Source organism: Monodon monoceros, unplaced genomic scaffold, assembly GCF_005190385.1.
Source record: "Monodon monoceros isolate NGI ecotype Baffin Bay Population unplaced genomic scaffold, NGI_Narwhal_1 Super_Scaffold_19, whole genome shotgun sequence".
Taxonomy (NCBI): Eukaryota; Metazoa; Chordata; class Mammalia; order Artiodactyla; family Monodontidae; genus Monodon; species Monodon monoceros.
The window spans coordinates 9629807-9655492 of record NW_021703775.1 but is presented as its reverse complement, the minus strand read 5'-3'; the positions used below and the strand labels follow the sequence as shown (position 1 = coordinate 9655492).

Below are 25686 nucleotides of genomic sequence, written 5' to 3'. Positions count from 1 at the left end.
AAATCAGGGAATTAACACTGATCCCTTAAGGGCCACATCTTACATAGTACAACTGTCAAAATCAGGGAATTAACACTGATCCCTGCTATCCACTGTTCTAAAGAACCTCGTTCAGACTGTGCCGAATTCCCCACAAATGTCCTTTTCCTGGTCCAGGATCCAGTTCAGAATTCTGCATGTCATTTGGTGGCCGTAACTCCTTCATCTACTTTGATCTGGGCCGATTCCCTCCATCTTTGTCTTGAGACTTTTGAAAATACCGATCAGTTATTTTGTACAATGTCCTTCCATTTGGCCTTGTCGGATGTTTCCTCATTACAACTTCAGTTTTAATTCGTAAGTAACCCTTGTTCATTGCTGAACACTTAGAAAATACAGAAAGAATTATAATCCATGTATATGCATATATTCATATTTATACACATATGAGTATATATTTAATGGGTTTATTCGGTACATGCTCTTCTGCACCTGCTTTCTCCTTAAATGAGCGTTCCTAGCATGGAATATAGGACCAAGTGTGCATCATATCTGGGGTGCGGATGGGAAGGTAAATGGGAGAGGACGGGAGAATGTCCAGTTGGTGGTTAATTCTTTTTTTTTTTTTTTAACCGCGTCGTGCGGCCTGCGGGATCTTGGTTCCCCAACCAGGGATCGAACCTGTGCCCCCTTAAGTGGAAGCGCAGAGTCCTAACCACTGGACCACCGGGGAACTCCCTGCTGGTTGATTCTGATCCCCATGAGCAGGAGATGTGCTGGGCTGGAGAGAAGAGTGCAGGATAAGCCTAGCAGAAGCCCCTCTGTCCCCGGCCGCCTGGGTATGCTGCCTGCTGCCACCCATGGGGCTGACCACAGAGCCCCAGGTCTTGGGGGGTCCCAGATTCTCAGTCTGGGGGGCCTAAGGCATCAGGGACAGGTGTATGCTTTTCTAAGGCCATGAGTCCAGAGAGTAGATTCTCAAACTGGGAGCTCAGGCCAGCAAAAAGGGGCAGAGAAAGCAAAATCTATAACCTGGATTCAGACATGGTCCATGATGGGGGCGGCCAGGGTGTACATCAGGGGTGACTGCAGGCATAGCTTCCTCCAGCCACTGTTTCCTAAGACAGAGAGGGTCTTCTTATAAAACGAGGGCCCCAAAACACAGGGAGAGCAGAGGGCTCCCCTGAGGCCTCACGCCAGCCCCCCGCTGCCAACAGCCTCCAGCTCTTTTGTATCAATGATGACAGACTAGGATGGCCCAGACACCAGGGGCTCTGCGTGTTCCCTACCAGCTCTGCTCCCCACAGCCTGCTGTTAACGATCTTTGCCTAAGTGGCTTTATTTTAGAGTTTTTAACATTAAAATGCACATTTTCAAACCTTTGTCATAGTTATAGATTGATAGGGAGTTGCAAAGATAGTTCCGAGAGGCCTCCCACACCCTTCCCCCAGCCTCTTCCTGTTAGTCACACCTTTTGTAATAACTCTCTCTTACAATATGACACCAGGGAGCCGACATTCTTAAGCTATGTCTCTACTGCCATGCCATTTTCTCACACGTGTAGATTTACGTAACCCCTACCACCAAGACACAGAACCGTTCCATCATCATGAAGATCTCCCCTCCTCCTTCTGTTTTATAGTCACCCCATCTTGTCTTCCTTCACTCTCTCTCTCACCCCTGGAGACTATTAATTCCATCCCTATAATTTTTTTTTCTATAAATTTATTTTTATTTTTGGCTGCGTTGGGTCTTTGCTGCTGCACGCGGGCCTTCTCTGGTTGCGGTGAGTGGGGGCTACTCTTCGTTGAGGCGCATGGGCTTCTCATTGTGGTGGCTTCTCTTGTTGTGGAGCATGGGCTCTAGGCGCGCCGGCTTCAGTAGTTATGGCATATACATTTATTCATTCTTTTTTAGATTCTTTTCTCATATAGGTTATTGGGTGGATGTAATTTTCACGTCTCTGGGGAAATGCCAGAGTGAGTGTGATTGCTGGGTTGTATGTATAATAAAGTGTCTGCTTCACTCTTATTAAGAAACAGACAAACTGTTTTCCAGAGCGGCTGGGCCATTTTACATTCCCACCGGCAACGGATAAGACTTTGGAGATTTTAACATTAAAGTTTGTATTTTGTTTGGTTTACAGTTGAATTCAGATTTCTCATCTGAAAACAATGTTAATTTCAAAACGTAAGCTCCAAGCGTGAGGAGCCTTTGAATCAGTGCATTTTAAGGTGAGAACAGATGTCGTTTATTTTCTCCTTCATTCAGTGAGCAGACATTGTTTATTCCCTCCTTTCCTCAGTGAGTGTGGGAGCCTGCTGGTACCAGTGCCCTGCGGGCTGGGGACCAGGTGACTCACAGCCCCACTGCCGGGCTCTTCAGAGCAAACAGCGTGTGGGTGGCCGGCCTGGGGCAGGGATCACGTGACCATTACCTGCCCGCTGTGAGTTTTTACAAGATGAAAGGTGGACACACAGCTGGCCCTGGTGACGACAGCTGAGGGGCAGCTCTGTAAATAAGAGTCCAAGGAAGTCTTTTAACTTTCAGCCTTTTCACTAGTTAACTTATTAATTAGATACTTGACTAATGACAAAGAAACAGCTAAGAAGGTTTCTAGAGAGTCAGCCAGTTAAAAGGAGAGTCAATGTGGACACTCTGGTGTTTGATGCTTTCAGCTTTTTAATTTGCCCCCACACAGTGGTCAGAAGGAAATACTCTGACCACCCTAGAAGCTCATTCCAGAACCTTCCCGCTGGGGAAGCTCACCTTTACATCTTATCCAGATCCCCAGCTTCCCCTTCATTTCAGCCTGTTTCTTTTTCTACTCTGTTTATATGTAAAAGCCTGTTTGAGAGCTTACTGAGTCCCAGAACCGTCAGTCAACTGTGCGGGGCTGAGAGAGGGAATTAGGGCTCATCTTGGGCCTCGTTTAGGGCAGGTACCACCCCTTTGTTATAACACTTCTTTAGAAGTTGAGTTTTCCAAAAGGAAAAATCCTTTCTCTTGTTTCCCTCTGCTCCCTTTTCAATTCTCCATACTTCTGAGAAGCAGTAAAAGTAAACTCAATTTGCCCCAGCTTTACTTCATCTTTGTGGCGTCTGTCTTTCCCTTCATTCCACACCTGGTCCCCGGCCACGCCCCTGACCTTGCCCAGCCCCTGCAGGACCAGGGGCCAACAGCCTTCATGGCCAGGGCACCACTGAGACCCAACCCAACGCAGTGATGCCCAAGGAGGCCCCAGGAAAGCTGCGACAGGGCGGGAGGACGGGGCAAAGGGAAGGTAAATTAAAGTGTGGAGCTGGGAAGAGCAAGTATCCTGAGAAGAACGGGAGGCGCCGTGTGGACAGGAGTCGGATGTCAACCTCCCCAGTTGCCTGGACCCGTTTTGGCTTCCTGGCCCCAGGCCCAGCCCTTACCCTGGGAGGCCCCCCGCCCCTCCCCCTGTGCTGCTCAGGTTCAGTAAAATAGAGTCAGTTGGGAGGGGTAAGCCTGGCTCTGCCGCCTAATGGCTGTGAGACCCTGGGCAGGTTACTTGACCACTCTGAGCCTCAACAATGGGGCAGCAGCAGCAAAGATCTCCTAAGACTGCTCTGGGGTTTCAGTAACAACTGTTCTAGAAATGTGAGCCCATGCTATGTTATTGTTGGTGGTCGTCTGGACCTCTTACTAGAAAGCGTGGGTCTCTTGTGAGCAAATCCCAGTTGTAAACCAAGAAATATTTATTGAGATTCTACTATTGCTCTAGCCCCATGCTTTGCTTTCAGGGGGATACAAGAATAAAAAGGTAATAATAAGAGGGATATGGTAAATCCTGGACCCTGTCTTAAAGGAGTGATGCATGAACATTGAAGAGCATCGCAAGATAGGAAACGGTAAAAAGCAGGGGTGCACAGCCTCACTTGTCAAAGGCTCCTGCAGCTAGAGAAGTTGTCAGGACAAGCTCCCTCGGGGTGAGGGCTTGGCATTCTTAAAGAGTTTGGATTAGGGATTAGATATTTGCTTGTTCAGACTAAGACTTCCTAGGTCTGAGAAGTTAACAAATATATAAAATCAAGCTGTAAGGAAAGAAGTCGGCCCCACTTAAATCCCATGTATTCACTCAACAAATATTTATTGAGCCCGTACCCTGTGCCTACCACAGGAATATAACGAGGAAGAAGACAGACATGGCCCCATCTCAGGGAGTTTGATGCTTAATGGGGGCAGATGGAGACTAGCCAAGGAGACCAGTAAGTGGTGTCTTTCAATGCAGGAGGGAACGGAACACGCGGGGCGTTCTGCCCACAGAGGGCATTCGACATAGGGAATTGTTCCTGCAGTTGTTGAAAGGCTGAAGGAGCAGCAAGGAGATGCTGAAGCACCAGAGGGTGATAAGTACATAAAGCAAACACCGTGCATCCTCCAGCCTCTAGAGGAAGCCCAACTTTGGCGGGGGTGCGGTGGGGCTGCAGTGAGGCAGTGGTTGCCCCAGAGGAGGGGCACAGGGACCTTGGGGTTGGAGCCAACTGTTGCTGGCGTGACGGTGACAGGACCTGGGAAAGTCTCCTTTTCCTGTCCCCTCCAAGTTCTCCCAGTGCCAGAACTTAGCAAGAATCCAGCTTCAAAGGGAACCGGGAAACGTGGCTTGCAGGGCCCCAGCCGCATGGCGGAGCGGACCACGGCAGGATGGGCTTGAGCTGAGACCCTCAGAACTAACTAACAGCCCACATCCCCACATCTGCACACTCCCCTCTGCCTGTGTCTGGACGTCTGGTCCTGTGCTTCCCCCGACCATTCAGCCAAACCATAAGCAACCTTCCCTGAGCTGGTGGCCTTTCTCAGTTCAGACAAGACAGGCCACCAAGGCTGCTGCTGGAAGGTCAGCAGCCAGGAGGACTTTTCTTAACCGGCAGGTGCCCTGAAGGGAATTACCAGGGCCCCCGGGCAGAGGGAACCAGGGAGGGGCCCAGCACTCTGAGTCCCGCTGGGCCGAGGGAGCCCCAGATAAGAAGTCTCACTGATAAGAAGGCTCCACCTCTGCCAGCGCCCTTCCAAGGGCTCTCCACCTGGGGAACTTTCCCCGTGGGAGGCAGGAGAGGCTGCTAGAGTCTCGTCCAGGCGGGCAAGTGACGGAGTAGGGAAGCAGGCCAGAGTAGGGCGGGGTGGAGGAGCCCCACGGCCGGTTCCCTGGACTTGACCCCTCTCCCCTCTCCCCAGCCAGCTTCCTTCCCTACCTGCCAGCCAGCCTGCCCCTCAGCTGTCGCCACCTGGTCAGACCTTCCCCATCTCAGCCCAGCCCTGTTGTAGCAGAGTCGGCCGGTGCCCATGTCCCACAGTTGCCCCCAACCTCCAGCCTCAGGTTGGACCCAGAAGGTACCAGGTAGGCCCTGGAGCCGGGCCTCCATGGACTCCCCACCCAGCGGGGGCCAGACATCACGGGTTTGGGGCTCCAGAGTCCTTTGACCTATTTCAAATACGCCGCCCCCCAGCCCCTTCCCTTGGAGGGATTCTCTGAGCTTTGCTTCTCCGCGCCTGCACTGCTTACTGCTTCAATTTCCACCCCCTGACACCTGGCCCCTCTCTCTGCCCACGTGATGGTGGGTGGGAGTGGGAGTGTGTTTATTTGAACACCGTCCTCTCCGACAGCACGTTCTTGCCCAGTCCTTCCTACATGCCGAGGGAGGAGGAAGGGGGTTGGAAAATCTTTCCAGGGAAGCCCAGCTGCTCTCCCAGGGGAGATGCTCCCGACCTAGAGAATTTCTAGGGCCCAGGAGGTGATGGAGTAGGAAAGGCGTGAGGATGAAACAGATGGGTGTTTGTCCCCATGTGGTCCCGGCTCCTGGCATAAATGCCAGTCCGTGGCTGGGCCAGTGGCTGGCCCAGAAGGCGTCAGGTACTGCCACCTGTGTGGGAATCAGGCCCAGGAAGATGAGACTGCGCTGCCAAGAGGGGAGAGTCCAGCAAGCTGCCACCTGCCTCTTGAGTGGATCAATAGCACGTGCTGCACACCTGCTTCATGCCAGGCTCCGTGCCCCACATCGGGGACGCAAAGACCACAGGTCAGAGTCCTGCATCCAGGAGCTCAGGGACTGGGGAGGAGTAGTCAGGAGAGGCTTCCTGGAGGAGGTGACAATTGGTCTGGTCCCTGCCCTCGAGGGTCTGGTCTTAGACAAGCAGGGGAAGGGCAAGCTGAGCAAGTCAACTGGAACTAGAGTGAGTGGGTCCTCGGTGCCTGGTGAAGGGCAGGAACATGGCCACGAGTCACAGGATGTCTGCGGTTCCTGAGGGAAGGAGAAGGTGGGGCCCTCCCCTGAGCCCAATTCCAGGGCTCATCTGGGGACTTCCTGGGGACGTGTGAAGGGAGCCAAGGTTAATAAACATAGTGGGAGCCAAGGAGGGAGAGACCAGGGGGGAGGCCTGGGAAATGGGGACCACTGGGGGGAGCGGGATGTATTTATCCTGCTTCTTTATATCTTTTCTGTACTTTCTAACTTTTCTAAGGTGCTCAAATATTTTTTAAAAAGGAAACAAATTTGCCCCTAAAATGCTTAGGTTTTTGTTTTTTTAAGCCCTTTAGACTTTAGAGTAATAAGAAGGTTTTTATCATCTTAGTTTATGTTACATCGTAAACCTGGACTGCTGACTCCATGAGAAGCGGGTCCAGTGGGGGTGGGTGTCTGAATGGGTGGGCGCGGTCCTGGGGGAGGAAGCAGATGTCTGGGGGAGGAAGCCGATGGGGGGGCGGGGGGGAGGAAGGCAGAGGTGGCCTGGCCGCTGACTCACCAGCCCCTCCCAGCGGCATCCTGCCGCTCCCAGGCTCACACCCCAGGGCAGGGGCTGATTTCCTGGCGCGCGGCCAGCCCAGTCTTGCGAGCCCTTGTGGGTACCAGGGGTGCGGATATGACTTCTTCTGCCGGGGGCGGAGCGCTGGCCCGCACCATTGTTCCTGGGGTGGACCGAATAAAACAGGGGTCCTCACGCGGAGGCCAAGGGGCCTGGGCCAGCAACTTCCTGCTCACCTTAAAGCCACAGAGAGAAAATTCTCACTCGGGGAGTCAGGACGGAGCGGCTGGTGTATGGAAGGGTCCTGGGTTGAATTATGGAGCGTAGCGCTTCCACGCATTGGCAGTGGCCTGGGTGGCCTGGGGGTCCGGGATGGCAGCCCAGGCCGGCCACGCCCCCACGGGGAAGTCGCTCCGCCTCTCAGAACCGGTTTCCTCCCGGGTCAGAGGAGGTGACCTGCCAGCCCAGAGATCCTCACAGGCTGGGGGCCCCAGATGTGGAGATGGGAGTGGCCTCGTGGGTGCTAAAGAGGACCCACGTGGGCACTGGGGGCCCTGCGCTGCCCACAGGGAGGCCTGCAGCCGGGGGAGGACTGCTGAGGGGTGCCTGACCCCACGGAGGGGCGGGGTGCGGCCTGGAAGAGGCTGGGCCCCACCCCCCGAGCTGTGGAGGCCGCCTGTGCCTGTATGCTAAGTGCCGTCACCGCAGATAGGGGACGTTCCAGGGCTCCCCCACGTGTCTGACAACCCGCCGTCCCCTCTCCGTCCCTGTCAATGGCTCACGCTTCCCACACAGGCCTCAGCGTGGCCCCCCCAGGACGCAGGATGGGGCTCCGGCCGCAGCCAGCGGCTGCCAGGGCTTTGAGTGTCCGCCCGCTGGCACAGTGCAGGGAGGGACTGTGGAGAGGGACAGAGGCAGCTAGAGCTGGGGTTTCCACAGCTGACCGTGATGCACTGAAGAAATGTATTTTCATGGCAACTTCGTGTGTGTGTGTGTGTGTGTGTGTGTGTGTGTGTGTGTGTGTGTAACTGAAACAAAAGATTCAGGAAACAGTATTTCCCTGTCTATGGACAATGCACTGTATTTTTTCTTCTAGTCTACTTAACTTTTTTTTCAAAACAAGCTACTTTTTATTGAAGTATAGTTGATTTACAACGTTGTGTTAGCCTCGGGTATACAGCGAAGTGATTCAGTTATACGTATTTTTTTTTTCAGATTCTTTTCCATTGTAGGTCATTACAAGTATTGAATATAGTTTCCTGTGCTAGACAATAGGTCCTTGTTGTTTATCTATTTTACATATAGTAGGTTGTATCTGTTAATCCCAAACTCCTACTAATTTATCCCTCCCCCCTTTTCCCCTTTAGTAACCATAGGTTTGCTTTCTATGTCTGTGAGTCTGCTTCTGTTTTGTAGTAAGTTCATTTGTATCATTTCTGAGATTCCACATATAAGTGACATCATATGGTGTTTGTCTTTCTCTGTCTGACTTCCTTCACTTAGTATGATAATCTCTAGGTCCATCCACGTTGCTGCTAGTCTACTTAACCTCTTAATGCTGGTGGTGACTAGATGGACTTCAACACCCACTAACAGATCTCAGCCCGCATTTGGAAGGCCCGATGCTGGAGTCACTGCAGCGGCCTCAGGGAGACTGGCACAGGCAGAGCCTGCTGGGTGGTGGCCGAGTGTGGCCTGGGGGTCACGGGGAGCCAGTGAGGAGGTGAGAGGTGTGGGTGATGTGTGCAGACTCGCATCCCACATCCTCAGCAGGGCTATGACAAGAGCTGTCGCTGGCTCAGACCGGCTCCAGCAGAAGGGAAGTAGACAATCTCATGTCCCGGGAAGCCCGAAGTTAGGCAGGCTCTGCCTGGGCTGGTTCTTTGACAGTGCAGCTGTGGATCCATCTTTCCTTCTCTCTCTCCTCTTTTTCATCATCGCTCCAGGCCTAATACCAGACACAGCCATGGCCAGAGTAAGAGTGGAACTGTCTCATCACTGAGGCAGGAAGTAGCCCTTCCCAGGAGTCCCCAGAAGGCTTGCATCTCACTGGCCAGGGCGGTCACATATGTGTCCCAGCCAAGGGATGCGTTGAACCTAACGCATGTTGGAAAGTCACCCACTACATCCTCTCTCTCCCCACGCCACCCACCAGTACGCCCAGTTGGGCAATTCACTCCACAGAAAGAATTTTAAAAAGACAACTATCTCTGCAGTGTTATTTACTGTGGCATCATCTATAACAGGGAAAAGCTAGAAACATCCAACCTCCTTGCCCTGGGGCCTCATTGAGTAGATGAAGTTTTATCAACTTGATGGAATGTAATGGTGGCATTGAAAGTATAGTCAGGCCTCATTACTCACGGATCCTGCATTTGCAAATTCACTTACTAAAATGTATGTGTAACCCCCAAATCAATACTTGTAGTGTTGTCACTGTCATTTGAGGACATGTGCAGAGTGGAAAAACATTTAAGTCGCAAATTTGAGACACACACGGTAAACCTGAGGTTGATAGCTGCCTTCTTACAGCTCATACTGTAAACAAGGTCCTTTCCCAGGTCTGTTTAGTGCCATGTCATGCATATTTTTGTGCTTTTGGTTGGTGATTTTGCTGTTTAAAATAGCCCCAAGTCCTCTGCTGAGCTTATTTCTAGTGTTCCTGAGTTTGACAAGGCAGTGATTTGCCTTGTGTAGAAAATACGTGTTAGATAAGCTTATAGTTATAGAGCTGTTGGCTGAGAGCTCAATGTTAATGGAACAACAGTATATATTGAAATAAGGTGTCTTTAAACAGAAACACACATAAAACAAAGTTATGTGTTGATCAGTTGATGAAAATATTGTGACCACAATCTCACAGGAACCTAGCTCTGTATTTTCCCAGGAGCAATGCTTCACGATTCACAACGAAATTTGCCAGTGCTGAGGGCAACTTTACAGAACTACCTTGAGCCACGTAGCAAAATAGAAAAATATGAAAAGTTGAATACAAAATGTATATTCACTGTGATTTACAACTTTATAAAGAATATGTATACACCGGCACTAGGCCTGGGAAGAAACAAACTAAAAAATTCCTTTGCTGTTAACATTATTTTTACAATCAATTTAAAATATTAGGGTTGAAAAATAATAACAGATCTAATTCCTGGCATGCCGTTTAAGCCATTAAAATCGCCCTGGAGTTAAGGCATTTTGAGTGGACGGTACCAAACTCCCGAGGGACGCGTGCTCTGGCCACAGTGGCACAAATAGAGGGTGCTGTGTTCAAAGGAGCTGTGTCTCTCGGGCATTTGCACCAGAACTGCCCGATGGGGTCCAAAGTGCAGCCCCTGGATGCATCTCCTCTTATTTTTCCCGTTTAAAGGAGGTGCATCAAACGGGTAGTTGTACGTTCATGTTCACAGTAGCACTACTCACAAGAACCAAAAGTTGGAAGCAGCCCACGTGTCCATCGATGGATGAATGGATAACAAAATAGGTACATGGTATAATGGAATATTATTCAGCCTTAAAAAGGAAGGAAATTCTGACAACAGGGATGAAACTTGAGGACGATACGCTGAGTGAAATAAGTCAGACACAAAAGAACAAATACTCTGTGATTCCACACATATGAGGTACTTAGAGGAGTCACATTTATAGGGACGAAAGAAGGATGGTTGCCAGGGGCTGGGGGAGGGGGGAAGTAGTAAGTTATTGTTGAATGGGTGCAAGGTGTCAGCTTTGCCAGATGAAAAGTATTCTGGAGATGGATGGACGGTGGAGATGGTTACACAACGACATGAATGCACTTAATACCACTGAACTGTACACTTAAAAATGGTTTAAATGGTAAATTTTGTTCAGTGTATTTTACCACAGTTTTTTTTTAAAGGGGAGGGGGGTAAGCCATGGCCAAAAGACCCTGGACTCACACAACGTGGGCCATGGACACCTGAATGTGAGGGACCATCATTTTCGTCATCTCGAGACACCTCAGCATCAGAGGGAGCCCTCAGGGAGTTCTGGTTCCCACCGTGGACAAGGCCAGAACTTGTCCTTCACGGAGCCCGTTCCTCCCAGGTCATCAGAATGGGTGAGAGCCCCCAGTGCACTTGGCACTGCTGACCTCCTGGGCCTCCCCGTCTCCAGTCAGGCCTTTTCCTACCAGCCTGCAGTTTCTGAGGCTTCATGGTGCAGTCTGCGCTCACCCGAGTACCAGGAAAGGGAAGGAGGGGCCGCGAACGCTTCATGAAGATATTAAGGCGAGTGGCAAGAAAAGGAATGCAGTGCTGGTGGTGAATGGACCAGCCAGGCTGAAATACCGCCCAGCTATGCAGAAAAACCTGCCACCTGTAGTATCACCTGTGGTATCGCCAGCATCTCTTCCCGGGTCTCAGCACCTGGTCTGCCCCACCTGGACCACACCTGCCAGGTGCAGCCAGGAGCCCAGGTACAGACCTGAGCCAGGTGTCTTCTGGCTCCTCCTACCCCCCTCACATGGGGTCATCCCTAGGGCAGCTCTGTCTTCAGAAGCTCTCAGGGTGTGAAGTTCACTGCCCTGTGGCAGCCCAGCCCCTGCATGGGCCCTTCGGAGGCCCCTCAGCTCTCTGCTGCTCTGTCCAGGTGTACAGATCAAAGAAAAGGCAATTCTCCCCAAAGGAAAGGCAATTCTCTTTTTGTCTCTCCCATTCAAAATCTTCTTTTAAAAATTTTTATTGGAGTATAGTTGATTTACAATATTGTGTTAGTTTCAGGTGTACAGCAAAGTGAATCAGTTATACATATACCTATATACACTCTTCTTTGAAATTTTTTTAGATTCTTTTCCCATATAGGTCATTACTGAGTATTGAGTAGAGTTCCCTGTGCTGTCCTTATTAGTTATCTATTTTATATATAATAGTGTGTATATGTCACTCCCAATCTCCCAGTTTATCCCTCTCCTCCCTTTCACCCCTGCTAACCATAAGTTTGTTTTCTACATCTGTGACTCTATTTCTGTTTTGTAAATAACTTCATTTGTACCAATTTTTTAGATTCCACATATAAGCGGTATCATATGGTATTTGTCTTTCTCTGACCTACTTCACTCAGTATGACAATCTCTAGGTCCATCCATGTTGCTACAAAATCTTTTGACTTTTGAAACGAGCATCCATCATCCAGCACAGCGTCTTTCTTCTTTCTTTTTCAGTGTATATGTTGGTGATTTGGATTAGTTTAAACCTTCCCAACCCTGTCCCTGAGCCAAGAAATTTTCCTCCCAGGAGGCCAGGGCACTGATTGGTTTATGGAGTCTCATTCCAGAAACATTCTGTGCATCTACAAACAAATGCACATAATACACAAGCGCACACACATACATTTTCTTCTTTTTCTATATAAATCATAGCATACTGGGCACGCTGCTCTCTGCCTTGTGCAGTTCTTAGAGCTTGTTGCATTTTGGGATACAGAGTTTTCATTCTTTATGAAGGCTGCTGAACATTCCATTGTGCAGACATAATTGTTTTCACTAGCCCCGTCTGAATGAACATTTGGGATGTTTCTTTATCTTTCTGTAGCCAGCGAGGCTTTTTTGGGGGGAGGGGGGTTGAATTTTTAAATTTTATCTTATTTATTTATTTTTTATACAGCAGGTTCTTATTAGTTATCTATTTTACACATATTAGTGTATACATATGCCAATCCCAATCTCCCAATTCATCCCACCACCACCACCCCGACATCACTTTCCCCCCCTTGGTGTCCATACGTTTGTTCTCTACATCTGTGTCTCTATTTCTGCAGCAAGGCTTTAATAAACAACCTTATACATTCATCATTTTGTGCATGTGCATTATTTAGAGGCCAAATTCCAAAAAGTGAAATTACTGGGTCAAACCATATGTGCATTTAATGTCTTGATCGATATTGTCAAAATAGTGGATTGGCTGACAGCACCGTTATTTAACCTGGCGATGGCAATGGCAATTGACTTCAACCTGGGGGCTGCAGGTGGGCTTTGAGGGTCTGTGAGTCCCAAGATTTGTAGACAAAAATCGTGCACATACATCGGTACATTTTTCTAGGTGACCAAAGCTTTCATCAACTCCGTAAAAGGGTCTGTGCCCACTAAATGCTCTCACTCACCCCACTGGTTAGTCTTCCAGCTCTGACAGAAGTGAACTTCCCATCCCTCAGGAAGGCTGGCCTTGGAGTTTTCCACTTCTGGGTCTTTCTCAGGGAAGATTCCCTCCAATCTCATTATAGCTAATAACATGGCCACAAATGGTTACTCAGCACTCACCCTGTCCCAGAGAAACTCATCTAATTTTCACAGAAACCAGGAGAGAGAAGCCATCCCCACCTCCTCTGTTTGATGGACCAGGACATGGACGCATGGATGAGTTAAATAACCTGCCCAATAGGCAGAGGTAGGATTCGAATCCAGGAACATTGATGCTTCCTGTCTCATGAACTGAAGTGGATGAGCCTGGAAGCAGAGAGGGGCTTTGGGGGTTCTCAGTCCTGGCTGCATCACCTGGGGATCTTTTAACAGCGCAGCCTCCCTCACCAGTTCCATCAGAATCTCTGGGGCAGGATCCAGACCTTGGGGCTTCCTCAAAGTCCCCGGATGGTTCCAGGAGTAGCAAGACTCAGGGTGCTGCTCTGAGGGTTAAGACTCAGGAATCTAGGTATTTTAAAAGCTCCTTACCCTTATGCCATATTTTTGGCTTAATTCTTTTCCTTTGTTAAGCATTTTTCAAAATAATAATTATTGGCGGTATAGTGGTGAACATAGCTGCCTTCCAAAATAATAAGCATCCTCCAAAAGTGACCAAAGTAGGGCTTTTTAAAGAGTATCATTTTCAACTCATGACTTGCGACTTGGTTGATATAGTCCAATCCCATAGTAGTTATTATATTTATTTAGAGGTCAAATTGTCCCATCTTTGGTCAGCAGGAGCCTTCTGAATCCTTCTGACCTAACCCCAGAAGCCTTTGCTATCTGCTGTGATGAGGTATCATGCCCAGCTTCTCACCCTAGACATGGAATCAGCTATTGCTCCCATCTGGGTGCTGTTACCCCAGTTCTCATCCTCTAGTTCTTTAACTAGCTCTCTAAACGTGAGGGAGCTATTCTCCATGTTCTAGAGAAGAATGAGTAATTAATAAACTTCTTGTTAAGCTCTATCCTCCCTTAAGTGATCCTTTCCAGTTTAGGTTCAGCCTTTAGAAAATGCATAGATGGGGCTTCCCTGGTGGTGCAGTGGTTGAGAGTCTGCCTGCCGATGCAGGGGACGCGGGTTCGTGCCCCGGTCCGGGAAGATCCCACGTGCCGCGGAGCGGCTGGGCCCGTGAGCCATGGCCGCTGAGCCTGCGTGTCCGGAGCCTGTGCTCCGCAACGGAGGAGGCCACAACAGTGAGAGGCCCGCGTACCGCAAAAAAAAAAAAAAAAAAAAAAAAGAAAATGCATAGATGAGTAATCTGTGTTTGTTCTTAAGGAACAGGCTTAAGAATTTGCCAGAATTGTATTTGAAATACACTTGCTCAAAATGTCTGCCTCTAATAAAATATTCTTCCGAGTTGAAGGCCAGCCCCAAACATCTAAAAATATCTCCTGCTCTTGAGAAATATAAAATGAGGATTAAAAGGAGACAGCAGTTTAGGTTGCCAAAGAAAATTTGGAAAGCTAAATATAAGTTAAAAAAAAAAAGTCAAGACACATACTCGAAATTGCCTTCCTTGTAACGAATCCAACCTAGGCTGCTTGAGACAGAAACAGGATAACAAACTCCACTGGGTTTCAGTTCACCTGGAGTTTGTCCTTGGCCCTGGTCCCTTCAACTGTTCAGAAGGTAGAGGGTGTGGAAATAAAAAGTAAATAACATTCCTCTTTGTAATGTTGATTATGGATTATGCAACCTTTACGCCAAGAAGATTGCCGTGCAATTTGAGTAGATTCCCAAATGCTCAGAGGCCCTACCTTTAGGGTGTGAAATCTGGTTGTGAGGCAAGACAGCACAGGTGCCCTACCCTGTGCCCTGCGTGGCCTCAGACTTCAGTCCCCTCCAGGGCAGCAGCACCTCACAGACTGTGGTGAGAATGAAGTGGGGACATGTAGACTGCGTGCATGCAGCAGTGTCTGCCCAGGGTGGCCTCTGATGGCAGGAGCTGGGCGGGGACCCCTTTGCCAGCACTGACAGGCTGGCTGGGGCTGAGGCACACTCGCCCGCTCCCCGGGGCCTGGCACAGGTGAGCTGCCAGTAAGTGGCGGCAGGTGTCAAGTGGCAGCTGTCTGGTCTTAGAAAAGCCCAAGGGAGTGAGAATTGCTGTACAGAAACGAGGCCGTCTGAGTGAGTGCATTTTATAAACTGTAAAGCCCCTAGTGAATGTGAGGCGGTGGTGGGCTTATCACTGAGTCAGTTGAAAGAATGCTCTTTGATACCCTTCCCACCTTCTTTGTTCCAGGCCCTGTGCTGGGAACTAGGAATACAGCGGTGAATGGCACAGACCGTTGTCTGTCCTCGGAGGTCTCAAGTGAGACTAAAATTTTACAGGTTCTTGTGCAGTCACTGACTCCTGAATGCTATTCCCGCTAATAGCCGGCATTGTTCGGGTACTGGCGGTGGGCCAGCATCTTTATGCACTTCCCATGGCTTGGTGGGGAAGGTGCTTGGCAGGTACCCACAAGCCAAGCCCTGGCACCTCCCTGAAGCATCAGCTCCCCGGTCACTGGGATCAACAGGCAAGAGCCTGGGGACAGCGGCTCTCATCCTCCTCAGGACAGGGCAGCCCTGGCTCACTCACTGGCAGTCCCAGGCCCAGCCTAGGACTTCCAAAATTCACTTGGAGATTGTTTGTTGAGGTCTGGGGAGATGTGCTCCCAGAGCTGGTGCTTTCAGAGGCGGCCAGGCTTCCGGGGGTGTTGCCCAGCCCTACAAGAGCCTAGGAAGCTGTGACTTGTTGTCAACTCTCTGGTCTATTCTGGCTTCTCCTCCTGGTGCCTTTCTCTTCAGAAGAACCTGAGAATTCTCCATAAATTCAAACGTACTTTTCCTCTCCAGGACAATGGCAGTGGGAGCCTTATTGTTTATTTGTAAGATGAGAACTCTAGTCCCAGAAAAGCAGGACCTGAAAGCTGCATATCTTTCAGCCGAGCTGGACAAAAGTAAGTGGAGTTGTTTATCCAGAAATTCTCCAAGAGCATCATTCAGAACTGAGCTACACCCGCAGTCGTGATCACAATCAAACTTCAATAAACATGGGAGGGAAAAAGTGAACAGGAATGAAAGTTAACAGAAGCCACAAACTAGAGAATCAGGCTACCAAGACAAAGACAATGGAATCATCAGATATTGAATATAAAATAAATACCAAGCAAAATTAATGAAAAGATACGCAACACCTCAACGCCCTGTACCATTATTGCACAAACTGCAGAACACCAGAGACAGCAGGAAGACTCTAAAAGCATCCATATACCTAAGACAGATTCCACAGCAGCAATGAAGCTGGAGCAAAATGGAATACTATGGAAAGATGTAGAACACCGTGAGAAAATACCTTCTAAGGAAATAATTGTCAGGGGGGAAATAAGGACAGTTTTCTGACAAACTGACTGCTGCCATCTGACCTTTCCTAAAGAAGCTACTAACAATTGTATTGCAGGAAGAAAGAAAGTGATCCCAGAAGAATATCAGAGATGCAAGAATATCTTCATTTCTTAAGGCAATCTTAAACTTGACCGAAAAAGCACAGTCTATAAAAGAAAAGATTAACATATTCAATTACTTTAAAATCAAGAACTCAGTTCACCAAAAGACATCATAAAATGTGAGACATAACTTGGTGCAGCCACTATGGAAAACAATATGGAGGTTCTTCAAATAATTAAAAATAGAACTACTATATGATCCAGCAATTCCACCCCTGGGTGTTTATCCAAAGAAAGCAAAAACACTAATCAAGAAGATATATGCACCTCAGTGTTTGTAGCAGTGCTATTTATAGCAGCCAAGATATGGAAGCAACCTGAGTGTCCATCAACGGATGAATGGATAAAGAAGATGTGGTATATACACACAATGGAATATTACTCAGCCATAAAATATTGTCATTTGTGACAACATGGGTGGGCCTGGAGGGTATTATCCTTAGTGAAATAAGGCAGAGAAAGACAAATACTGTATGATTTCATTTATATGTGGAATCTAAAAAATAAAACAAATGAACAAGTATAACAAAACAGAAAAAAATGTGAGAGACATATGCTGGCAGAATATATCTGCCATATTTATAACAGTTAATGAGATCCACACTATTAGGAAGAATTCCTATGAATCAATTAAAAAAAGACACACCTGTAAGAAATATGTAACCAATTAAAAAACAACAATAAAAAATTGCACAGAAGAAGAAATACATGAAACATATGAAAATAGAATCAATATTATTAGTAATCATAAAGATTAAAATCTACTGAGACACATAGAAAATCCCAAGGAACCTACCAAATAACATCCTCCCCCTCGAAAACCAAAACCCTCCTTAAAGTAATACGTGAGTTTAGCAAGTTGCAGGATACAATATTGACAAACAAAAAGTCAATCATATTTCTATCTGCTAGCAAGGAAAAACTGGGAAATGGAAATTTTAAAAAACAACACTATTTACAATAGCTCGCCCAAAATAAAATACTTACGTGTAACTATAAGAAAATGTGTACAGTATCTGTATGCTAAAAACTACAAAACGTTGATAAAAGAAGTCAAAGAACATCTTAATCATTGGAGAGGCATACCATGTTCATGGACTGGAAGACTCATCATAGTAAAGATTTCAAGTCTCCCCAAATTGATCTATAGATTTAACACAATCGAAATCATCAGATACATATTGTAGATATTGACAACCTGATTCTAAAATTTATGTGAGCGACTTCCCTGGTGGTGCAGTGGTTAAGAATCCACCTGCCAATGCAGGGGACACAGCTTCTAACCCTGGTCCAGGAAGATCCCACTTGCCGTGGAGCAACTAAGCGCGCAAGCCACAACTACTGAGCCCGCGTGCCACAACTAATGAAGCCCGCATACCTAGAGCTCATGTTCCGCCACAAGAGAAGCCACGGCAAAGAGAAGCCCGCGCACCGCAACGAAGAGTAGCCCCCACTCGCCACAACTAGAGAAAAGCCCGTGAGCAGCAAAGAAGACCCAACACAGCCAAAAAGTAAAATAAAAAAATTGTTTTAAGTAAAAAAAATTTTTAATAAAATTTGTGTGAAAAGGCAATAGAACTAGGGAAGGGGATGAGCTTTCTCCTGAGATGGACAGAAATGTGAGTCACCTGCACTGACAACTATTTTGAGTGCTGTAACTTTAGAGAAAAATTTTTTTTAATCTAGTAGTGTGAATCCTCCAAACCACAAACCCAAGAGACATCCTTGGCTCCCTGTTTCCCATCACTCCGAATCCCCAGTGATCTCAGAGTCCAACAAATTCTTCTTTTTCAGAATTATTGTATTACTTAATAAAAGATATACTCCCATGTGCCTTCTATGAAGTGAAAGAAATAGAACATTATCATTATCTTTGGAGGCCACTGTACACTCGTTCCCAATCCCATAACTCTCTTCCTCAGAAGGATCATTCTCAGGAGGTGCTGATGAGGGTTTTGAAGGAATTGGGGAATGGCAATGAGTTCAGATTTTGTACCTGTTAGACTTGAAAAGCTTGAGGGGGAGGGCCAGGAGTGGGGGGAGGCAAGTGGGGTGCCTAGGGTGCAAATTGTAATGAGGCACTTGCTCTGAGGGGTCATACAAGTGCAGAGAGATGTCCAAGTAGAGACATCAAGCGGGCATGCAGGGCTGAAGGCTGCAGAGAGACAGATGCCCTGCACTGGGTTCCTGGGATCGCCAGCCCATGTGGTGCTTAAAAGCACAGATGTAACAAGGGGGAACCCAGGAGACTTGCCAGGACATTCTCAGGAGGGCCAGGAAGGAGAGGAGACAAACCAAGAACAAAACTCCTTGGTGCTCATGTGCATGTAAACCCTTGTCCTCCAGGTTTCTAACTGAATGTGCTGTCTGGTGGACATTTAGTTCCTCCCTGGGCTCACCAACATGGCTGCAAGCCCAGCCCCAAAGCAAACAAATGCAGAACCCAAGGCAACAGGAAAAAGTTTTGGCTTTTCCGCCAAAGGGATAATAAGTGGCTAGACAGAGTTGAGAGGTGATTTAAATGGAACTGTATTGCCCAACTGCTAACTGACTCCAGGGCGTCAGATACTATACACAGGAGGCTCCAAACCAAATATCCACAGGGCCAGACAGACACTGTCAGTGGATGAAGGGAGCCAGAAGGAGAATACTATTCCACAGTGCAAGTGAGCAACCGGGAATGTGCCACACAATGGCATAGGGATTGGGAAGGTTGGGGATGTGATCCACTGAGAACTCCAGGTCCTTTTTAAAGAGCCAGTCACAACTGGTTTCAGGCTACTCTGGCCTGGGAAATGGGTTCACTGTGGCCAGAACTATGGATTTCTCAAGAAAATGTCTGAAATCTGAATTTTTCGTGTGAAATATCCCGTTTTAAATGTTGGCAACTTATGAAGAAATGTTTCAAAAACTCTATATGCCAACACTGTTTGGGCCAAGAAGACACATCCACAGCCCAAATTTAGCCAAGTCCTTCCATTGGAAACTCCTGTGTCAACCAGGTGTATTTCCTAACAAAATTTACTCTGACTCAGGGGCCAGCCTTCCTTCCCCTTTTCCCTCTTGAATCCCACCTAACTTCACCTGAAGAGCGTTTAACCAGAGCCAGAGGAGGAGGGAGGTGACCTGCAAAGGGAAACGTGCCCCGCACCAGCAAATAAAGCCCCTTCTTCTGTGGTTTTCTCTTACAGATATTTGGGTGCTGGGTCTGGATCCTGGTGGCCGCCACCCAGGTAGCAAACCCAATGCTACAAGGATGGGTGATGTACGTCTCGCTCACCTCATTCCTCATCTCCCTGATGTTCCTCTTGTCTTATGTGTTGGGATTTTACAAAAGATTCGAGTCCTGGAAAATCCTGGTAAGAACAAGTGAGAGCGACCCAGGCCCTCAGGCTCCTCCCAGGCCAATGTCCTGGGTGTGGTGAGGACAACAGGCCCTCTGGGCGGGAAGGAGAACCAGAGACCTTTCCTGGCCTGGGCCCCTAGGGCAGCGGTCCCCAACCTTTTTGGCACCAGGGACCGGTTTTATGGAAGTCAATTTTTCCACGGACCGGGGTGGGGGTGGGCAGGTGCTTCAGGCGGTGATTCGAGCAATGGTTCAGGCGGTAATGGGAGAGATGGGGAGCTGTGGGGAGCAATGGGGAGCGGCGGATGAATCTTTGCTCACTCCCCCCGCCCCTCACCTCCTGCTGTGAGGCCCGGTTCCTAACAGGGGCTGGGGACCCCTGCCCTAGGGAACCCCGACTTTTTGTTTGAATGTGTTTACTATTAGGTCGGAATGAAAGCTTTCCTCTGCCAGAGTCCATCCTTCACTGTATTCCCCCTATTGCCTCCCTCATTAGGGAATATCCATGGCCTGTCTGCTCCTGCAGCAAGCGCATCTGGAAGCGTTTTCCCTCTAGATTTAATTTATGGTAAAATCATTGGAGCAGCATTGGAGGAAAGGCTATAGAAAAAGACTCACCCCAATCTCAAGACCCTACCACAATCACCTATCACAATTCATTCTTCCATATTCCCGGCAAATTTTATGCAAAATGTATAAATCGCACTGAACCAATAATCTTGGATGTAGAGTCTTTCGTTTAATATTATGTTGTTAAATTTTTTTCATCCCATCATCTCGATAACCACTGAAATTTTTTCTATATTGAACAAGTCAAAACATATACAAAAAGTAGGGAGGATTATTTTATGGACCCTCATGTAACCATAACCCAGATTCCAGAATTTTCAAGATTTTATCACACTTGCTTCACCTAGCCTTTATTTTTCCCCCTGAAGAATTTTAAAGCAAACCCCAAACATCATGTCATTCCATTCCAGACACGTCAGTATACCTCCAAAAAATACACAAATTTTCTTATATTATCACACTTACATAAAGTTAACAATAATTCCTCGGTATCATCAAAGACGCAGGTCACATTCAGGTTTCCCCCATTGTAACTGAAACGTCTTTTTGCAGTTAGCCTGTTTGAGTCGGGGTCCTCACCACGCCCACTTGCACTTGGTAGTGATGGTTCTTGGGTACCTTTAATCTAGAATGATTCTCCCTGACGGGGACTTGCTGAAGAAACTGGGTGGTCAGGTGTCCTGTAGAAGGTCCCACGTTTTGGGTTTGTTTGCTTCTTCCTGGTGTGATTTGATTTGCTCGTCTAGTCCCTGAATTTTCTGTAAGCTGGAAGTTAGCATCTATAGGCTAAACTGAAGATGGGTTAAACCTTTCTGGCAAGAACGCTTCATAAGTGGCTTCAGGTCACATCACACACAGTGACTGGTGGTCCCTCTGTGACAACTTTACCCCAACAACTTTTTCTCTTAATGCTTTCTTTCATCTACTGATGAATATTCTTTAGGGGCTGCAAAATGCCGATTTACCTGTTATGACATTTCTCCCAGAATTGATAACTATGACATCCTAGTGGTACTGAAAACTCGGCTGAGAGTTTCACATAGAGGTTCAAAAACTGAAATCTAGAGTCAGATTAGCCCGACTCTGCCATGTGTCAGCTAAGCCTCAGTTTTCTCATCTGTAAAGTGGAGATGTTAATAGTAGCAGCCTTATGAAATTAGCTGTGAAGATGAAATGACGCATGTGTATATTGTTAGGACAGCGCCCAGCACACAGCAGGTCTTCATAACACTAATGGTTAGGAGCACAGGCTTGGTGTTAACGTGGCCTGGGCTCAAATCCTGGCTCAGCTTTTATTCACTGACTTTAACCTTGAACTTCTCTTTCCTCAGAATGGCACTAACGATAAATAGTACCGACCTCATAGTTGACAAGGTTAAATGAGATAAATGGGGAAAAAGCTTAGCCTAGAGCTTGGCTGGGAAGAAGCACTCAATAAATGGATGTTCATACTGGTATTATTATTGCAGTATATTAATCCACTATTGTTCACCACATAGAAATTTCATTAGAAACACTGCAAAAGAAAAAAGCAGGAGTTTCGTGAGCAAGCTAGTCTCTTTTGCCCCCTCTTCCTAGCTACGTAGTCAAAGAGGAAAGAGTTACCTGCTCGCGTGTCCGCGTGACTGTGGCCATGGCCTCTGCTCCATCTTTCCAGGACAGCCTGTACCACGGGACCACTGGCATCCTGTACATGAGTGCCGCCGTCTTACAAGTACACGCCACGATCATGTCTGAGATCTGGGACCTGAAAAACTACTACATAAACACTGCAGCCTCGGTGAGTGCTGGACAAGGACATGACAGCTGCCACCATGGAGGGAAATGCATGAGGCTTAATTCTGTCTCCCGCAGAACAGATGTTCCTGAGCCCTCAGGCAGAAGAAGCCTTGCAGGATAGGAGGAGGGGTGTGTGTGTGTGTGTGTGTCTGTGTGTCTGTGTGTGTGTGTCTGTGTGTGCACGCACACGCATGCGCACGCAGTCAGGTGTGCCCAAGCTCGCAGGGTACCAAGGCCAAGTTCAGGTGTCATCTCTCGTCTCTGGTTTTCTTGCCCCCTTACACCCACTACGCTACCCTCAGAATATGCTTTTCCAAAACACACATCTCTTATTGAAAATTCCTCAGTGACTCCCATGGCTGCTGGAACGGAGCCGGAATTCCTCAGCATGGCTCAAGTTCCCGTGTCCTTTTATTTCAATGACAGACGTGCACAGGGTAACATATTGGCTGATGGAATCCGAGGCAAGGTGGTCCAGGCGAGTCATGGGACGAGCAGGACCCCTGGACTTTAGGTCCACTGGGACCGGAGACTCTAGGCCAGCAGGGCCCGGCCTTTCCAGTCCCCGCGAGGCAGCTTCCTTCCTCTCTCGGTGGGATGGCGCCCTCACGTGGCAGCTGGCTCACAGCTGGGGAATTTCACCTCTGGAGCCGCCTAACCTTCCTTACACCTTCCCAGGAAGGTCTAATACCCAGGCTGGGTCCCAGTCCGCCCCCACCTGTCGCTGTGACCGGAAAGGTCCTGTGTCAGTCGGGGACTCCCACAGGGATCAGGCAGCAGGAGGAAGGGGTGTGGCGCAGGGTGCTGACCCCACTGTAAGAAGGATGAGGTGACCCACGAGGGCGGCCTCAGGGGACTTTGGCTGCCTTTCCGGCCTGTCTGCTTCCTCCCGTTCCTGGCCCAGCACCACTCTGCACCCCGCAGCCCGGCTGCTCGCCCTTGCTCTGCTGTTCCAGCCACATCAGTCTCCTTGCTGACCCCGGACCTGCTCTCGCCTTGGCCTTGGCCCCAGGGCAAGCACTGCAGCTCCATCTCCTTCTGGGTGAGGCCGTTCCCCTCCCTGTCCCCTTCCTGCTTTGTTTTCTCCTGCGCGCTTAGCCCCACCTTCCGTACCACTCTACTGGTTTATCTTGCTTATTTTCCGCTTCTGCCACTGAAATGTAAGCTCTAGGAGGACAGGAATTTCTGGATTTTGTGCAGCATTATTGCCACAGTTGCTCTTGAAGCACAACAGGTGCTTACAAGACATTTGTTGGATGAATGAATGAATGGAACAGAGTGTGATTGGACAGGGGTTGAAGTGAGGCTGGAGTCGTCTGCTGGGCCAGGACATCTTCAGGCAGTGCAGTTGGGCGACTCTGGGGATGGCTTTGGACGTGGCGGGTTGGGGAGGGACCCCTGGGGAGGGAGGGGTGGGAGGGATCACAGGTTTGTGGCTTGGGTAGCTGGATGAGATGAGGGTCCTGGGGCCGACTGAGCTTGTGAGGAAATCCCAGGAGTTCAGTTTGGACCACAGAGAGGTCGTGGGGCCTCTGAGGCTCTGAGGGGCTGAGAGGTGGGTGCGCAGAGTTGATTTCTGGACCAGTGAGTGAAACTTGTCATCAGAGCACAGACAGTGGCTGAAGGTGGGTGGGGGGAGAGTGCCCAGAACCAGACAGCAAGAGAGAGAGACACAGAGAGAGAGAGAAGAGGGGGAAAGTGTCCAGGGCAGGGATGGAGATGGACCCACTTTATGGCCAGGTAGAGGAGCACACGTCTGCAGATGAGAGGGACGCTGCACAGTCACAGTGGAACATGGGGATGGAGCGTTTCAAGGAGGATGGAGAGGCTGGCCAGTGGTTGCCGTCCTTAAGCCAGGCAGGGCTGGGGCAGGGAGGGGATGAGGCAGGGTCAGAACAAGGGCCTCCCAGCAGCTAAGGGCCTCTGTGGGTTGGGAGCAGGCATCCCTAAGGAAGTAACTCCCCGGACTCTTCCAGTTATTTGCCTTTATCACCTCCCTGCTCTACATCCTCCACGCCTTCAGCATCTATTACTACTGAAGAAGCAGGGAGCTGGGCCGACATGGGAAATGCTCTTTTAAAGCCTGGAGTATCAGCTCCCCAAAGAGGTTTTCAACATGGGCCATCCGCATGATAAACAGAAGCTCAACGATGACATCACTGGATCAACAGACCATCTTTTCAGAACGAGTGATGAAATCGCATGCTGGGCAGATCTGTTCGGACATTTTAATTCATTGTGATGAATATGAAAAAGCTGGGAGGAGGGCTTTGTTGTTTTGTTTTGTTTTGTTTTGTTTTGCCTGGGAAAGTAACTGTCTCTTGGAATTATCTGACAATGAACCTCGCTCTTCTAGAAAACTAACATCTGTAAGCCCTCACTACTGAAAATTCTAGGTCTACCATCATCAGGCCTGTTTGGGGATTCTGCCTCAGCAACGAGATTCCCCACAGCAGGTCTATGGGAACCTTCATAATTTTCTTAAAATCGAAATGGTGCTGTCAACGCTTTCAGATCTGAAGACCCACAGACCTTGTTCCTGTCCCGTGGTCCTGTCTCTGCTTCTCAGCAGTGGTCCAAACCCACTGCCCCCTCCCACGCTGCCCGACCCCCATTCACATGCCCTCCCCTTTCCTCCCCAGCTTTGGGAGCCAAGGGAAATCTGTGTAAAATCAGCTTTGAGGGTAGATTTGTGGGGGAAATAAGCGATTGGTTCTAGAAAATTTTTACACAGCAAGACCTGGGGGAGGGGAGGAGGGGTCAGGGAGGGAAGGGTGTAACCCGCTTCTCTGTAACTGTAAGTCAGGCCGCTCTGCTCAGAGAACTGCAGGGCTGCAGGACGCCTGGGTCAGGCCTCCAGACCCCACCCCCTAAGGACTGGGAGTCACCCTGTCCCTCAGAAAAGACCATCAAGGAAGCCGGCAGGACGTTACATGCCAGGATTCTCCTCTGGGCTCCTGTCACACGTGGGACATCGATGAGGCCGGAAAGGACCCATCCCAGGGTTCCTACTGTTTCCCATGCATCCCTGAGTGGTCCAGCTGGGAGGGGCCTGGAACCACCCAGCCAGCCTCCTGCAGTGAAGGGCTCCCAGGGGCCAGGACATGCAAATGCATTTGCACTTCGGGGCCATTCTCAAAGAAAAGGCACAGAGAAGTGTACAATCGAGGTGCTGGATTCCCAAGTAAATGTTTTTCAAAAGTAGGCTGTGCCATCTGGCGTTTCTGTCCCTGTGCTGGGGTTCCAGCTGCTTGGCCTCAATCTCTAACGTTGAGTCAGGACTCAGCCCCTTAACTGCGTGGACCTGATGCCATTTTGAAATGAAATAAATTATTATGTGGAAGGGACTTGTCTTAGCCTATTCTAGGGCTTACAGTTTTGTATTGACTCTTTTCTGCTCCTGAAGGGGAGGGGGAGGCAGGAGGAGAAGTCACCGGAGAGAAAACTCTGGCTTCATTCCCTGCTCACTTCCTAATCGCCCCCATAGCTTGAAAAGCCACCGTTCATCTCTCACTTTCTTGTCTGGTGGCTATCTGAGATGGTCATTGTTAAGTATTTA

General features: G+C 48.7%; 1 protein-coding gene across 7 annotated transcripts in view; it reads left to right on the top strand.

Annotated features, from left to right (window-relative positions):
• NPHP1 (nephrocystin 1) overlaps positions 1-25470 on the top strand; it is a 105033-nt gene extending 79563 nt beyond the window's left edge. For 6 of the 7 annotated variants that reach the window (XM_029231812.1, XM_029231810.1, XM_029231811.1 and 3 more), the window contains 3 exons: positions 19624-19791; positions 22006-22128; positions 24104-25470. In XM_029231812.1, coding sequence (XP_029087645.1) covers positions 19624-19791; positions 22006-22085 — 248 coding nt within the window. In that variant the 3' untranslated portion in view covers positions 22086-22128; positions 24104-25470. Of the gene's footprint in view, positions 1-19623; positions 19792-21926; positions 22129-24103 lie in introns of all 7 variants that reach the window. The other variant, XR_003794886.1, reaches the window with a different exon arrangement.
• Positions 25471-25686: the final 216 nt, after the last annotated feature.